Source organism: Puma concolor, chromosome E3 (genome assembly GCF_028749965.1).
Source record: "Puma concolor isolate L17-30 chromosome E3, mPumCon1.1.hap2, whole genome shotgun sequence".
NCBI classification, from domain to species: Eukaryota; Metazoa; Chordata; class Mammalia; order Carnivora; family Felidae; genus Puma; species Puma concolor.
In genome coordinates, this window is record NC_141682.1 from 5,675,858 (window position 1) to 5,693,449 (window position 17,592).

A 17,592-nucleotide genomic window follows, 5' to 3' on the forward strand; every position below is an offset into this window, starting at 1 on the left:
CGCCAGTCAGAGTGGCTAAAATGAACAAATCAGGGGACTATAGATGCTGGCGAGGATGTGGAGAAACGGGGACCCTCTTGCACTGCTGGTGGGAATGCAAACTGGTGCAGCCACTCTGGAGAATAGTGTGGAGGTTCCTCAAAAAAATAAAAATAGATCTACCCTATGACCCAGCAAGAGCGCTACTGGGAATTTACCCAAGGGACACAGGAGTGCTGATGCACAGGGGCACATGTACCCCCAATGTTTACAGCAGCACTTTCAACAACAGCCAAATTATGGAAAGAGCCTAAATGTAAATGTCCCTTGACTGATGAATAGATGAGTAAGATGTGGTTTATATATATTGTGCATGTTTATATATACAGTGGAATACTACTTGGCAATGAGAAAGCATGAAATCCTGCCATTTGTAGCAACGTGGATGGAACTGGAAGGTATTATGCTGAGTGAAATTAAGTCCATCAGAGAAAGACAGATACCGTATGTTTTCACTCACACGTGGATCCTGAGAAACTTAACAGAAGACCATGGGGGATGGGAATGGGGAAAAATAGTTATAAACAGAGAGGGAAGAAGACAAACCATCAAAGACTCTTAAATACAGAAAACAAACTGAGGGTAGACAGCAGGGAGGGGGGAATGGGTGATGGGCACTGGCGAGGGCACTTGCTGGGATGAGCACTGGGTGCTGTATGGGAAGCGATGAACCACGGGAATGTACTCCCAAAACCAAGAGCACACTGTACACGCTGTATGTTAGCCAATTTCATAATAAACTATATTTTAAAAAAAATTCCAGGTGAATTAGATGGAGACACAGAAGATAAAACCATAAAAGCCCCTGAGATAAAAATGGCACATTCTTAGGCTACTGGGGTGGAAAATCACAAGCATGACAGTGAAAACAGAAACCTAGAGGGAACGACTAATAAAAAGGACTACGTATAAACCCCAAACATATTATAACAAACAGTAAAACCAAAGTTAGAAAAACACGTATGATATGACCGAAGGGTATTACGTTAAGAGCACTGACGTAGAAGGAAGGATACGAAGCACTTCAGTGGGAAGAGCCAATGGACCCAGACTGGCAATTTCTGGAAGAGACAGAACCACCAACCTCGGCGTCACCTATCAGGCATCAAGACATGACACGGAGAACTAGGGCTGCAGTCCCTGTGGGAGGGGACTCACACTGTCACTATGCATTCCCTGTGCCCCAGACCTCCACTCCAGGGACAGGTCCTAAGAGGATGGGTAGATGTCTGCACCAGACTGTTTAATGCAGAACCATGTTAATGCTAACAGCCAGAGGCAGACTGCCCGTCGACTGGAACAGCGACTACACAGACAGAACACAAACAAACTATCCAAGTAAGTACCGTGAAGCCACGGAGCAGAATAGGCAGATCCGTATTTGTTGGTTTAAAATGATGTTCATGCCACATCGTTTTTACAAGCTACAGATCTACAGCATGATCTATTTTTAAAAACCCATCAGTAAAGGGGCATCTGGGTGGCTCAGTCAGTTGAGCGTCCAACTCTTGGTTTTGGCTCAGGTCATGATCTCGTGGTTTGTGGGATCGAGCCCCCCTTTGGGCTCTGTGCTGACAGCATGGAGCCTGCTTGGGATTCTCTCTCTCAAAATAAATAAACAAACATTTTTAAAAAACCCATCAGTGAAGAACACTATATATACCACTGTTTACGTATGTGTATGTACAAGTCTAAAAAGATACAATATTTACACTTTTGAATTTAAAAATACGGCCACGGGGCGCCTGGGTGGCTCAGTCGGTTGAGCGTCCGACTTCAGCTTACGTCATGATCTCACAGTCCGTGAGTTCGAGACCCGCGTCGGGCTCTGTGCTGACAGCTCGGAGCCTGGAGCCTGCTTCAGATTCTGCGTCTCCCTCTCCCTCTGCCCCTCCCCTGCTCACGCTCTGTCTCTGTCTCTCAATAATAAATAAATGTTAATAAATAAATAAATAAATAAATAAATAAATAAATAAATAAAATAAAAATAAGGACATAAATTACTCTCAAAAAAAGAAAAGGTTTAAAATAATTGAACTCTAAGTCCTTGAGTAGAAAAAAGTTGAGGCATCATACATAAGAAACCAAAGACCAAACAAACCCACTTCATGCCATTCTGTAAAGGGGTGACCTCAATTTCACAAGGAACATTAAAAGCCGTAGCTTATGTGTAGGGATTCGACATTAAATATTACACCCTGAGCTGGCCCTACGGGTGCTGTCCAGTGGGGGTGGGGCTGAGACAACAGGCGGGCACAGAGGCCCTGGCGCTGACCCGTCCTGCCAAGCGCAGCAGCCCCCCACCTCTCAGCAACTGTCTGGAGGGGCCGACGTGGGGGTCTCTTGCCTCCCTCAGGCCTCCCTCCCATTTCTCTGGGACGTGTCTCCCAGGTCCTGGGACTGGCATGTAAAACGGTTTGATCTGGGTCAGGAGGATTTCCAGGAGAAAAGCACAGTATCTTTTGTACTCAAAAGCATTTCCCTCTAGTCAGCTGATACTTATGGTTTGGCAAGTGAGAGCAGCTTACATATAAAATATCAGATGCATCCTTAAGGTCAACTTAAAAAAAAAAATTTTTTTTTTTACGCTTATTTTTGAGAGAGAGAGAGGGAGAGCACAAGCAGGGGAGGCGAAGAGAGAGGGAGACAGAGGATCTGAAGCGGGTTCTGCGCTGACAGCAGAGAGCCCAATGCGGGGCTCAAATTTAGGAACCCGGGAGTCGAGAGATCACAACCTGAGCCGAAGTCGGACGCTTAGCCGACTGAGCCACCCAGGTGCCCCAAAATCAACTTTCGAAGTCAAAAACAATACGCCTCTGAGTCCCTGTGCTTCGGCACACCCTTAAATTGTATGCTTTACCATCAAGTCTTCCAGGCGCCCCACCTTTCAGGGACTGCTGAGGCTACACAGTGGTTCTGGTAACTGTCAGAAACCGTCCTCCGTGACAGACGGAGCTGTGCCAAACCATACACGGCAAAGTGTTAACCGTGGAATCTACGTGGGCGCTGTGTGTTCACGGAGTCATTTTTCCACCTTCCTACATCTGGGAATTTTCCTAATAAAATATCAGAGAGAAAACTGTTTCTAATGAAAATAGATAAGTAGATAATATCCAAGGCCCTGTCCTTTCTTGAAACTGTATCAATTTGGGGAAAAAAATCTTCCTTCCTTTAGCCCTTAAAAATTCCAGGTGAATTAAAGATCGAAACACAGAAGATAAAACCATGAAAGTTCTGGAGATAAAAGTGGCAGTTTTTTGGGGTTTTTTAGTTTATGTTTTAAGAGAGAGCAACAGAGGGCAGAGAGAGAGAGAGGGAGAGGGGGGGGGGGAGAGAGGGAGAGAGGGAGAGGGGGAGAGAGAGAGAGAGAGAGAGAGAGAGAGAGAGAGAGAGAGAATGAATCCCAAGCAGGCTCCACACTGTCAGCACACAGCCCCCACGTGGGACTCAAATTCATCAACCATGAGATCATGACTTGAGCCGAAATCAAAAGTTGGACTCTTAACCAACTGAGCCACCCAGGTGCCCCCCACAAATGGCATGTTTTTACAGTACTGGGGTGGAAAGCCTCAGATATGACACTCAAGATAGAAATCTAATGGAAATGACTAATAAAATGAACTACATATAAATCTCCAATTGTATATTATAAAACCCAGCAAAACCAAAGTTAAAGAAGGGAAAAATGGGTGTGATTTCCGTACAACCCTGAGGGCAGTGGGACAGAAGGTGCCTGACAGCAGGACCACCTCCCACGTCTGTCACCGAGTTACTGCACATACGGCACGTGGGAAGCACAGGCAGACGTGCCCAGCAGTGTCCCCGGGTCTTGGGGAAGCAGGGAGCTTCACTTTGCCTCGCTCCACTCAACAGTTCGTCCTCGCACGGTACCAAACACATCTGACTCCTGCTTCCTTCAGAAAAGACCATCTGGCAGTTTCGTGGTGACAACCTTAGACGACGAAGCAGCACTGAAAGATGGAGCGGGCAGGTGCGCTCACTTCTCGGCTTTATCTTTTCTCACGCCCAGTAAGCTGCGGCCGGGAACAATCCACACACAGACACGCAGCCCACGCACACCTCCACCTGCACCCTGCCTGGGACCTCTCCACAGGCTGGTGCTTACGTAAGACCACACCCAGCAGGAGATCACCGTAAACACAGGTTATACGTAAATTCACATGTTAGTAACTTCTCAAAATACGGACACCCATATGAAGAGGGCTTTTATTTCTCAAAGTACTTCCCCTGTGCTCACTTCATCTTTCCAGCAATCTGACCTTACACTAAGAGAGGAGGAGGAGGTTCAAGGACTCTCCAGTGTTCTCAGAACCAACGGGAGTTTAATGTGAGTCTCCCGATACTCGAGCGAGGGCCCTGCAAGGCACGAGACTCAGGCCCAGCGCCCTAAGGGCCCACATCACACCTACCTTCACCCCACACATTTCTGCACAAGAGGCAAAGTGCCTTCTGTCCCCAAGAGGCAGAACCCTGCTGGTTACCACTGCCAGTGTGAATTTCACAACTGGGCTGGTCAAGGGGGATGTGAGGGGTCCTCACGAGGTCCAGCCCACAGGCACAGCCAACACACCGAACCCCGTAGTTTATGCCACAGTCAGGGGAGAGTTGAGGGAACGTGTCCACAGAAGACTCGCCCCACCCCCCATCGTGGAGGAGAAAAACTCAGGAACAGTTCTCCAGGGAGCTTTTCAGACAGGAGTGAACCACACATTTTTTCTCTGGATTCAGAAAAAACACCATTGATAATACCATCCATATTCTTATATAAAAACTACCCTTATTCTTCCCAAACCAGTTAAGTGCTAGAAAGTAAACACGAAGCAAAGTACAAACCCAGACATTCTTTTGTTGATGTTAAACTGCTCACAAATGTCAGATGCCAGCACTGTGAGCTGGGGCCCAACAATGCTGTCCAGTCTTCGGCAAAAATCCAACGTGGGCTGTACAGAGGCTAACGAGTAATTTAAAAAATAGTGTTATAATTCTTTGCGTTGAAAAGGTCAATATTCATCTAACTGTCTTAATTATAGTATTCCAATGAATACGTTTCTGATCTGGAAAATCAAACAATTAAATGACTGGATTCCCCCCCCCCCCCCACCAAACAAGAGAAAAAGAACAGTCAAAATCAGTTATATTTAAGGAGAGAAAGAGTCAAAGACTTGTCTCACTGTGAGTATCGATTTAAGCACACCCTGTGGGGCTGGCTGTAAATGGGTGGCCTACCCCAAGTAGGCCTAAGAAGGTCAAATAAACACGACGTGGCTCTCACAGGCCAGGTGCCGTCTGGTGCTTTACCAACATTACCTCATTGAATCCCCAAAGCCCCCTTTGCAAAAGGTCCTCTTGTGACATTTCACAGGCAGGGAGGCACAGAAAGGTGCCCAGGGCCAGCTGTTAGGAAGCAGGGAGGCTAGGATGTTAAATATATGAATGAGAGCTCATCACCACGGCAGACATCACAGAGGTGAGCCATGCTCACAAGGGCCTCTGTGACGGCATGGTTATTGTTTAGGAAGAGGACACGGCAAATTGTAAAGAGAAAAGGCTTATCTACTCAGGCTCAAGTCAGATACAGGTGGGTACCTACCATCGATCATAAAGCACACGGCTGCACTCATGGCCTGGGAAGAGAAAACAAGCCAAAGATTACAAAATGGCACCAAAAAGGTCTCTGATAACCAAACGCAGTGGCCCTGCCTGAATTTGTAATTATATCACCTTTTTTCTTTTTTTTTGGTCAACTGGAGAGATGTGGACACGGAGTGCCTATCGGGGACGCTAAGGAAGTGTCGTTGATTCTGTCAGCTGTGCTGGTGGTTATGTGAAAACAGACGCCTTTATTAGAGCCAACTGAAGCCTTTATGAGTGAAATGACATGCTCTAACATGCTCTAGCAAAAAACACACAGAGGAAACAGATGAGAGATTAGCATGCCATTCATTCAATTAAGCTGTGTGATGGGCGCCTGGGGATTCATTATTCCAGTGTCTCTCTATTTTTGCGCATGTTTGAGAATTTTCACCAACAGTTAAAAAACCCCTAGCAAATGAATGTCTCCTTGTCTCCCTTCTGATCACAGCAAACGTTACAGTTACGACGTTGGCTGCAGGAGCCAGACCAGGAATCAACCCAAAATGTTTCCATTTCTCAGTATACAGTGTATACACAGTACACAGAACCTACGGCTTCATGGGAAAAAGCCACAGAGATTCTCCGGAGGCCCGCTCCTCTAAGCAGCCACTTCTGACCGTTTTAAATACCAAGGCTCTACCACTGTGACCTTCAGATGCCACACTGATTCCCTACTCGTACCATGACACAAGTGACCCTTCATCAGCCTTCCTCTTCTTCCCTGTCGTTCGGAGCCACTCCAGTTTGTCCACTGGCCACCTTATGGTCCCAAATGGCCCATTTCTCACACCACAGCTCCAGGCATGAGCTCCTAGATTGCCATTTACCATTTTAAAAGTTCATTTGGGGCGGAGGGTGAGCATGAGCCGAGAAGGGGCAGACAGAGAGGGAGAATCCCAAGCAGGATTCATGTTGCCAGCACAGAGCCTGACACGGGACTCAATCTCATGAACCATTAGATCATGACCTGAGCTGAAGTCTGATGCTTAACCGACTGAGCCACCCAGGCGCCTGGATTGCTGCTTTTTAAACGAGGACACTTAACCTTCCCCCTTCTCTGCACCCCTCTCCACATCCACTTCCCCACCTCCAGCAGCTGTGACTTTATTTTCACACACTCACACTTGAGAACGTCTGCGCTACTTTGTAACTGAATCACAATTATCACCTGCCTATAAACAGGCTGCAAAACTGGGGGCTCACAGGCGAGTTCCATCCAACGGGTGTTTCTTTCTGGGTAATTCTGACTTCGATACAAACTAGTTTTCTACCAAAATTCCACCATCCAGCCTCTCCTGAAATATCAGCCAACCGGGGACCACTAGCTGTGCATTTCCAAGGTGCTACCTAGCGGACGTGAGTGGCCGCTGGCCTCCCTGCGACACGTACGACTCTGTTTCACAGAACCCTCCATCCTGAAGCCCCGTTCGCTTCAGGGCTAATGGGACCCATCTGCAGGGTTCCTGCGGGGATGCGCATGTGTGACCCCTCATGGGCTGACTTTTTAAAAGTGCCTTTCAAGACTCCGTTTAAAAACCTGAACTTTGACTACACAGAAAAGCACAGAGAATGGCACGATGAACCCAACAGACCATCACTTTCCCAACAACTGTCAGCTGACGGACTGTCCTGCCCACCCTCCCCGCCTGCCACATGTTCATCTCAGACACCACATCAGTTACTCCAGACACAGACCAGTAGGTATCTACAGAGGACCAGGACTCGGGAGCACATTCAAAATGGCAGCATGAGGAGGTCCACACTCTCTCTTCAAACACCATAATTGGAGGAAATTATAAAAAACAGTAATTTAAATTTCCAGAGGGAAAGTGTTCTAAGGGCAAACGGCAAATGGAGGTCTGTTTCTTCAAGAAAATCTACTGAGTCCGAGTATTAACTTCAGAACTGTCAACACATATACTAAAAAGAAGAAAGATCTCAAATCAAGAACTTCAACCTCCATCCTCAGATTTTGGAAAAAAGAAGAGCAAAGTAAACCTAAAGCAAGCAGAAGAAGAGAATGAAGATTAGAGCAGAAATAAATGAAATAGAGAATAGAAAAATAATAGGGAAAATACCAAAAGTTGGTTCTCTGAAAAGATGAGCAAAACTGAAAAACCTTCAGCTAGATCAGCTAGACCAAGTGAAAAGGTGTAAACCACTAAACAAGCAATTGAAGAGGGGACATCACTACTGACTTATAGGGGAAAATAAGATTTTTAAGGCTTTAAAACTATGAAACATTCTATGTGAACCAACTGAAAAACAAGCAACATGAACAGATTCCTAGTAGGACATAAGCAACTGAAACAGACTCAAGAAGAAAGACAATAAAACCTGTAACAAGTACAGAGGCTAATAATTTTAAAACTTCCAACAAAGAAAAGCCCAGATGTAGATGGTCTACCGTGACCAAATACTCAAAGAACCAACAGTAGTTTTTCACAAAGTCTTCCAAAAAACAGGAGAGGAGGAAACACTTCCCAGCTTATCCGGAGGCCAATTCTACCCTGATAGCAAGCAAAGCCAGACGACGATTCAAAAGGAAAGAAAAACCACAGGCCAGGGGCGCCTGGGTGGCGCAGTCGGTTCAGCGTCCGACTTCAGCCGGGTCACGATCTCGCGGTCCGTGGGTTCGAGCCCCGCGTCAGGCTCTGGGCTGATGGCTCAGAGCCTGGAGCCTGTTTCCGATTCTGTGTCTCCCTCTCTCTCTGCCCCTCCCCCGTTCATGCTCTGTCTCTCTCTGTCCCAAAAATAAATAAACGTTGAAAAAAAAATAAAATAGATATTTAGAAAAACCACAGGCCAACATCCCTTCGGGCCCTGAGCCCACCCGGCATCAGTGGACCTCTGGAGGCCAGTGACTCTGGCGGTCAGCTGAATATGCGTGGCCAACGCCCATTAAACACTCTGGACATCGAGGCCCATCAAGCTTCCCTGGATGACAATTCTGCACACACATCACACGTCACCGCTGGCAGTTAACAGGCCCTGCGCTGTCTGCACGGTTCCACCGCGAGAGGACAACTGGAAGCTTGTGCCCAGTGCCTCCTGGATCCTGCCCCGTGTGCCTCTTCCCCGGGCTGTCCTTCACCCATACTCCTTTGCTGTCATTAACTTTAACTGGGAGTGCACCGGCCACTCCAGGTCCTGTGAGTGCCTCTAGCGAACTCCTGGCCTGACGGTGGTCCTGGGGGCTCCTGAGCCAGCAGTGTGTGTCCCAAGTGAGGGTGGTCCTGGGGACCCCTGCACTGTGCGGTTAGAAACGACTGAACCGAATACATTAAAGAGGCAAACTATATGGTATGTGAACTACAACTTGATAAAGCTGTTTTGAGGAAAAGAGAACACCGTGAAGGAACTGTGACGTCCTCTCACCACATTTAAAATTCTATCTATTGATTTTACTCTAAAAATGGAAATCCAATAAGAGACTGTACCAGGGTATTTCTTCCATTAGGGTTCAAAGTCATTATCCCGAGTCACTCAGAGGAGAACGATTTTAAGTGTGACAGAGAGGCGGGCCCTTCCCTACCCCCGTATGCCACACTTCAGTTCGGTTCATTTTCAGACACATCTGTTTGTCTGTCTTCCCTGGAATTCTCTCCTTCTGGGCCCCTCCTTATGACACCCAACACTTAATCAAATCTCTTAGTCCTGCTAGGTCACGAACTCAACACCTTTTTGTTCTGGAGCCCCTGTACCCAGGACAGAGCCCCCTTTCCTCTGACTGAAGGAAGGACACATGGGGTAACCTTCCTGAAACTTTGCATGTTTAAGAACATCCTTCTTCGATGTCATTCATGATGGATAGTTTGGCTCAGCAAAGAATTCTACACTGAAAACCATTTTCTCTCAGAACTTCTCAAATGACCTGATTTTCCTTCTGGAAGCTTCTATGATCTTTATACTTCTGAAACTGCCCATTGTATGGGTAGAAATATGTCTTTTTGGTTCACCGTGCAAGACATTCAGTGGGCCTTTTCGGTCCAGCAAATGTGTACCTCTTAAGCAAGAGGTGTCTCCATAATCACTCTGCTGCTCTCCTCTCCTCCACATTGTGAATCACATGTTGAAATCCTCCTCTCCCATTGTTCTTCCGTATTTTCATCTCATATCCTTTCATCTCATGCTCCAGGCAAGACAATTCATCTTTAACCCTTACAATGAAGTTCTGTCAAAAATTATAATTTTGGGGGACAGGGGCTGAAAAGGTTGTTGTTTAATGGGTACAGAATTTGTGTTGAAGGAAAGTTCCGGAAACGGTGATGATGGCTGCACAACAGCGTGAATGTAGTGACGTCACTGAGCTGTACACTTAAAGATGGTTAAAACGGCGGAGTACCTGGGTAGCCGAGTCGGTTAAGCGTCCGACTACCGATTTCGGCTGAGGTCATGATCTCACAAGTTTGAGACCAAGCCCCACATCAGGCTCCGTGCTAAGCATGGAGACTGCCTGGCATTCTCTCTCTCTCCCTCTCTCTCTTTCTCTCTGCCCCTCCCCGGCTCACACTTTCTCTCTCAAAATAGACATTAAAAGGAAGAGGGTTAAAATGGCAAATTTCATGCCACGTCCATCTTGCTCCAGTCAATACGCTTAGGAACTGTATTTTCAGTTAAGCCTAGTTCATGCTCACCCGGACTCTTTTGTGTCTTCCTGGTTCTATTTTATAGATACACTTCTCTAATCTCTGGACGCAAACTTTTTCAAGTTCTCTCTGTTCCCAGAGTCATTTTTGTTTCTCTCAGGACCTACAGTTTTGTTTTTCCAAACATGCTGAAGGATGAGGGAGTGTGTGGCCAAGCAGGGAGGGGGGCTTTGCTCTGGGGACAGGACGAGGGCAGCAGTCACACGGGTGCCTGGGGACGCCACATGCTCCCAGGTGCTCACACCCACACCGGCCACTCTAGGGCTCCCTGGATCGTTCTTCTTTAAAAGGACCCTCGACTTTCACACGGGGATAGGTGTCAGCTGCCTGTGTGCAAGCACAGGAAAAGGGGTGGCTGGCCGATTTATATACATTTCACCTACTCCCCTTCTTTCCAAGCTCACGTCCCCCTCCCGACTCCTCAGGTGTCCCCCCCCCAAGCCGGGAGCTTCTCTGGGCTTCTGGGGGGCGGGTAGGCTCCTGCCCGAGCGCACTCCCTCCACTCATGTCCTCGGCCAGACTTCCTCCACCAGCATCACACTTACACCCCCTTTCTGCCTTCCAGGGAGAGACAGCCCCCTCGTGCTCTGATGTGCACTCCTCCCTGCGCTCTTACAACATCATTTCTAGGCCTTTACAAGTTGAAACATAATTGTACTCTCAGGTGGGGAAGAAGATAAACATACATGCTTAGCTTTCTTTCTTGAACCAAAACCACCTTTAAAAAAATCCAGCTTCTGGGGCACCTGGGTGGCTCAGTCGGTTAAGCGTCCGACTTCGGCTCAGGTCACAATCTCGCGGTCCGTGAGTTCGAGCCCCGCGTCGGGCTCTGGGCTGATGGCTCAGAGCCTGGAGCCTGTTTCCGATTCTGTGTCTCCCTCTCTCTCTGCCCCTCCCCCGTTCATGCTCTGTCTCTCTCTGTCCCAAAAGTAAATAAACGTTGAAAAAAAAAATTAAAAAAAAATTAAAAAATAAAATGACAGCAATAGGGGCGTCTGGGTGGCTCAGTCGGTTAAGCATCCGACTTCGGCTCAGGTCACAATCTCGTGGTCCGTGAGTTCGAGCCCCGCGTCGGGCTCTGTGCTGACAGCTCAGAGCCTGGAGCCTGTTTCGGATTCTGTGTCTGTCTCCCTCTCTCTGCAACCCTCCCCCGTTCACGCTCTGTCTCTCTCTGTCTCAAAAATAAATAAAACTTTAAAAAAATCCAGCTTCTAACAATGGGGCACCTGGGTGGCTCAGCTAGTTAAGCTTCCGACTCTTGATTTCAGCTCAGGTCATGATCTTGCGGTTCATCGGTTCGAGCCCTGCGTCGTGCTCTGCGCTGACAGGACAGAGCGAGCCTGCTGGGGAATTCTCTTTCTCCCCCTCTCTCCTTAGCCCTCCCCCGCTCTCTTGCATGCGCTCGCTCTCTTTCTCTCGCTCTCTCTCATAACAAAGAAATGAACTTAAAAAAAACAAAAAAACAACCTAACAAGATGATACCCTGAAACAAACGGACACTAAGGTTATAGAATCAGCAAGTCCTCGGCTTTCAAATCCGCAAAAGCAGAATTCACTGAGGCGTAGCCAGGCCCACACCAGAAGGCACCGGACTACGAGGTAACACAACCTTCGGTGGCCTCTGGTTTGTGAGTGCCCGGGGCTTCAAACCCTGGTGAGTCAGAACAGTATTTGAATACAGATACAGTATCTGTCACTCTTTCGCTAATAACAAAAGTACTGAAAAGGAGCTGAAAATCAGCCCACTGTTCCAGAGGAGCACTCACTGTGAGTCATACGGTGATTAGAACTCTCAACTTTCGTTCCGAAAAACAACGAAGAGGTATGTACGTGCACACACTTGTGTACACATGCAAGAAGGATTTACTTTTCGCGTTAATCTGCGACACTGGAGGGAAAAACAGTTGTTACCTTATAAACAATTAAATGCAGGGCTTCATACGTGTCGTCCGTATTTACAAAAATCTTGGGGAATCTGCATTTTGCTTCTGGATCATTAAGGTTCAAGGGTCCAGTAAGAAATCTGCAAAGTAAGCACGGAAATGACTCCATTCAATTAGGCAAAGTACAAACAGGAATATATTCCTACTTAATATATATTCATTTTGGGGGGAAGACACCAAATCAGAATACGATAAAGTTTTAATTCACTGGAGACATCAATTTCCTTTGCTGATTATTGCCAATAAACAGCACAAAGGTAATTCAGTGTTGATGATTTTATCTTTACCAAAAGAGATCATAAAATCTAATACTGTTTTTCAGAGAACACAAGTTTTACCTTCCATAATGTTGAAGATTTCCTGGCATCTCTGCCCTTATTGGAGAATCTCTTCCCGCCAACTGTAAACAGATACAATGTTTAGAAATGACTTCTTAGATATTCCTACTTTTAAAGCTTTGAAAACAGCACTCGTATCTACTAGTTGGCTCCAGACCATTTTTCTGTATCATTCTCTCCTCTTATCCCACCAAAAAGAGACAGGAAGGATTACAGAGGGAAAGAAGGCACTGATATGAAACAGAACCATCATAACTTGATCATAACCTCAACTCCATACACTGACTTAGTTCCTTTTATGCCAATAACCAGAATCTCCCACGGGGTTAACAGATGCTAGGTGATGACCACCTCATAGGATCCCTAGAGAGAACACACTCTTCCTATCTCCTGGTCGTGGAAACTCAAGTTAGTACAAGTTCACCAACGCACACAGGTCCTACATGGCAGAGCCAGGCATTGACCGCAAGCCTCTGTGACATCAAAGCCCCTGCCTCGGCCAGGACGTCACGCCCCCTCGTGGATCTGGATGTGGAGCATGGAGCACACTCCTGACATTCTTTCTCTGAAGATGTACTGCTTTCAACACACATAGGAAAAGGAAAAAAATTCCAAGTCGTGTTAGCTAAAACCTGTTACTCTAAAAAGTTTTGACATTCTTTCAGTCTATATAAAGTTTTAGCATAGAGGTCCCCTCCCCAAAGATTGAAAAACATTCTAAATGCAACAGTAAAAACATAGCTCCAACTCTCCCACGTGCGGTGGTCATGAGACAAGACCTCATGCATCCACACTCACGTTGCCACGTAGTATATTGTGGCTTCCTATTTTGTAAGCCTGGCTCCTTGGACTTATCATCAAGCACCAAACAGAGTTCCCTGTTGCAGCAGTGGCACGGTCACACGTGGAAAAGCCTCCCGACGGTGTGCATGTAAGCAGGTAATTTAGCATCAGGCAGACCCTGAGATCAAGTCCTGGCCCTGCCACTTCCTAGCTAGTGACCCCGGGCACATCACCGAAGCCCCCTCAGCCGGAGTATCCGACGTGTAAGATGGGCCTCAGGACGACAGGAGATCGTTCACGTTTGCTGGTCGCTCGGTTCAGTGTCTGGTATGTGGTACGTTCTCAAGAAACACGAGTCACTGCACTCAAACCGCCTGGAAAGGGACTAAGTACAGGACTAGGTCCTTCTCGGAACCTTCCTTTCAATTTCTTCTTCTTTTCCTTTTTTTCTTAAGTAAGCTTCACAACACGGGGCTAGAACTCACGACTCTGAGATCGAGACCTGAGCGGATATTGAGTGGGACGCTGAACCGACTGAGCCCCCCAGGGGCCTATCAATTTCCTACCAAAGTCATTTTCTTCCTGTTGTTTAACTCACAGTCTTAAACAGAGGGAGGGCGAGGAGAGGGCAAGCACACATCTGCACCTGAGCCAAAATGGTTTCTGGGCTTCAAGTATTTTTCATCTTCAACCCGAGGAGAGCTGCAGAAGGGCACTCTGGGGAGAAGGCTGCAGCATTACTTACTGGTCTCTGCATAAAACTGGGAAGTACGGCACCACAGTGGAGAAGCCAGGCAGGCAACAGAACATCCACTCAATGACACCTCACGTTTGTAATGACAAGGCTACAGGATTAACCTTTGTTCTGTCAAAGATCCTGGGCGTTTTCAAGTTCCCAGAACCCTACCTAAAATCCCAGCTTTTGCTCTGCTCGATGAATTGTTCCTCTTAAGAACAGACCTTTCTATTGCATTTGAACCTAACAAAACCAAGAGGTGGCATATGTGGTTTTCTGGGCTAACGAAAACACAACCAAATACTTATCATACCAGCAACGTGAAATACAGATCAGAACTGCCCCACCCACCACCGCGTTACTCCGCCCTCCTCCCCAGCCCCCCAGCCCGGGCGCACAGGTGTGCAGGGGTGTGTGCATGTATACATACAGGATACACACACATAGAGACGGGGGTGGGTTGGGGGGGCGGGGGAGAGAGACTAGTACCCGGCCATACCTCAGGTTCAATATGCCTTGGAAATAGAGATGTGGTGAGGTATTTGTATAAAATTCTCATGTCATCTTGCTCTAACCCACTCCTGAAACATCAGAAAAGCACGGTGTTAAAAGCCTGGAACTGGTCTTCCGTCGTCCTATGGCTCTGATTGTAACAGAGCGCCTCTTTTCCTCGTTTCCATTTTATCAAGATGCCGCCGTCTCTTTGTCAAGTTCCAGAAGGGAATGGACTCAACTAGTCTGGCCCCGGCAGTGATCCTGACCTGGCGAAGGCTACTATTGCGCCATCTTGTACTCTACGTGCCATTTTTTTTTTTTTTTTAATTTTTTTTTTCAACGTTTATTTATTTTTGGGACAGAGAGAGACAGAGCATGAACGGGCGAGGGGCAGAGAGAGAGGGAGACACAGAATCGGAAACAGGCTCCAGGCTCTGAGCCATCAGCCCAGAGCCCGACGCGGGGCTCGAACTCACGGACCGCGAGATCGTGACCTGGCTGAAGTCGGACGCTTAACCGACTGCGCCACCCAGGCACCCCTCTACGTGCCATTTTAACAAAAAGCCACCAGTCTGATTTGATGGGACTTGATTCTCTCCTTGAATCCCATGGAGGATTCTTCAGGGAGCATGAACGACCACAACGCTCCACTCTGGGCCGCCGATTTCCCTCCGCTTTCTAGACTGTGCGGAAATGCATATGCCATCGCCCAGCCTCCCGGCAAATACTGGCATGCTGTAGACGGGGGATGTGCTCCCGCCGGGTCTCAGAAACATACGAGGATTTTAATTCTATGATTTCCGTGTAGGCAGAAAGGAGCAAGAGAAAGAAACTTTCAGGCAGCTCTCATCTGACATGAGGCGAGAATAAGCATGCGGAAACGGGTGCGGAGACACTAGCAGGCATCAGACCCTGTCTGAAATCATGTGTCTAGGTAGGGGTATAAACAGACGATGAGGAGTCTGTCTGGGGTTTTTTCTCTTCAAGAGAACAGAAAAAAAAAAAAAAAAAAAAATCCTGCGCTAAGATCCAACTCTATATAAATCAAGCCTCTACAGCACATTCCAGAGGCTTGCTCTGCTTTTCCCAGAAAGACCATCTGTTAGAAAAATCTGGCTTGTCCTGGCAAATACATGCTGTTCCCTTACTGAGACTGTTCCGAGGCTGTCTCACCTTTTCCTCTTCCTATGCCACCCTCTTCTTTCCAGGTTCAATTTTCACAAGGTCTGGTCCACAGCTGAAAGTGTAAGGGGGCTCTGGCCCCTTAAGCAGGTTTGTTCTGTTTTCCACCAAGCAGAACCTTTAAGGTTTGTCCTAGGACAACCCTAACTCTCCAACTCTCACGCAGCCAAACGAGGCAGACCAAATTTCCAAATCAAACGTGTGAAGTCACCTACTCTTTCGTTTTGCAGAAAAACAAAAAAAACTCAGGTAAGGAGAGAGAAAGAGAAAAAGGAAAACAAAACAGATTCTGGATGTTACTATCCTTTCAAGACAGGAGTCAGAAGTGCTGGTGGGGCAGGGTCGTCGACGGTCAAGTAGAAGAGATCATCACGTGAAGTACTACGTTCTGGGCCATTTCTAGCACTGCCAGTAACAGCAGCTACTGGGCCCATCTGACCACTGAACACTTGAAATGTGGCTGGTTGCGGTAAGTGCTAAAATACATGCTAGAGTTTTAAGATTTAGCACCAAAAAAAAAAAAAAAAAAAAGTCATTAATAATTTATGTTTTTACAAGTTGAAATAAATAACCTTAGAAATACTGGGCTAAAATATTAATTTCACCAGTCTTTTTTTTTTTTTTTTTCAACATAGCTACTGGGAAACTTAAAATAATACACGTGGCTTGACCCCTATTCATTCTGGATGGTGCTATTCTAGACCACAGGGCACAAAGTAGAAAAAACCCTGTAAGAAGAAATGGAAGAAAACACTACTTAACTGCTTCCTATGTGTGCCACGTTAGGGCTTGGTTTTTATCACTTAAGACTCAATGCTAGGCACTAAATACTTTGGTGGTGGTTTTCTGGATTGAAAACTTAAAAAGAAAAATACTAAGTTGCAGCCAGCTGTCCCAAGCACAAAACCCGAAGCAGACAATTCCTGCTTTGCCTGCACTAAGGCCTGTCCTAGTGGTAGGATCTCCGTTAGCAACCCTCTCTCCAGTGTTTGCCACCCAGCCCTTCTTCTGCTCCCCTAAGAAATAAAACGCAACGTACAAATACAGATACAAAAATAAATGAAGTAATAATGCATTATAATTATAGAGGATGTTACTACTGGGGAACAGTTTTTAGGAAAAAAAATAACAGTTAAAAAAAATCAAAAAGTTCCTTCCTTAACACAAATAAGCAAACAGATAATACATAAAGCAAAAAATTCCTGCACTGGCAGGTCCAAATGATTCAGGATTCTATCAATGGCTCACATCAAACAGGAAACAGACCGCTCATGTTCAGACATAAAGGTGTTCCTTCAAAGTCTCTCAAATATAGTTATTTAATATGAATAATTAAAAAAAATTAAAGTCTGTTTGAGAGAGAGACAAAGAGAACATGAGTGGGAGAAGATCAAAGAGAGAGAGGGAGAGAGAGAATCCCAAGCAGGCTCAATGCTGTCAGCAATGAGCCCAACACAGGGCTTGATCTCACGAACCGTGAGATCATGACCTGAGCCAAAATCAAGAGGTGGACACTTAACCAACTGAGCCACTCAGGCATCCCATTATAATTTTTTTTCTTAAAAAAAAACAAACAAAACAAACAAAAAAACACAAACTTTTCTTCAGCTTAAATGTCAACTGATCCACTTGTGTGCAATGCAAAATCCTTTCCATCAGGATCAGTTTAGTCTACGATACGGACTACATTACTGTCGTGTATTAAATGTAAAATAATCTAGTCCAGATTATGCTCAACTTTGATTAACTTAAGTATCTAAAGCAGTTATTCA

The 17,592-nt window shown here is 46.4% G+C and overlaps 1 protein-coding gene across 1 annotated transcript in view; it reads right to left on the bottom strand.

Annotated features, from left to right (window-relative positions):
* Nucleotides 1–17,592, bottom strand: part of CCZ1 (CCZ1 vacuolar protein trafficking and biogenesis associated) — a 34,402-nt gene that overhangs the window by 5,922 nt on the left and 10,888 nt on the right. The window contains exons 8-12 of the mRNA XM_086692989.1: nucleotides 14,643–14,724; nucleotides 12,625–12,686; nucleotides 12,255–12,366; nucleotides 5,651–5,684; nucleotides 4,894–5,011 (exon numbers count right to left, since the gene is read on the bottom strand). Of these exons, the coding sequence (XP_086549115.1) occupies nucleotides 4,894–5,011; nucleotides 5,651–5,684; nucleotides 12,255–12,366; nucleotides 12,625–12,686; nucleotides 14,643–14,724 (408 nt within the window). The remainder of the gene's footprint in view (nucleotides 1–4,893; nucleotides 5,012–5,650; nucleotides 5,685–12,254; nucleotides 12,367–12,624; nucleotides 12,687–14,642; nucleotides 14,725–17,592) is intronic.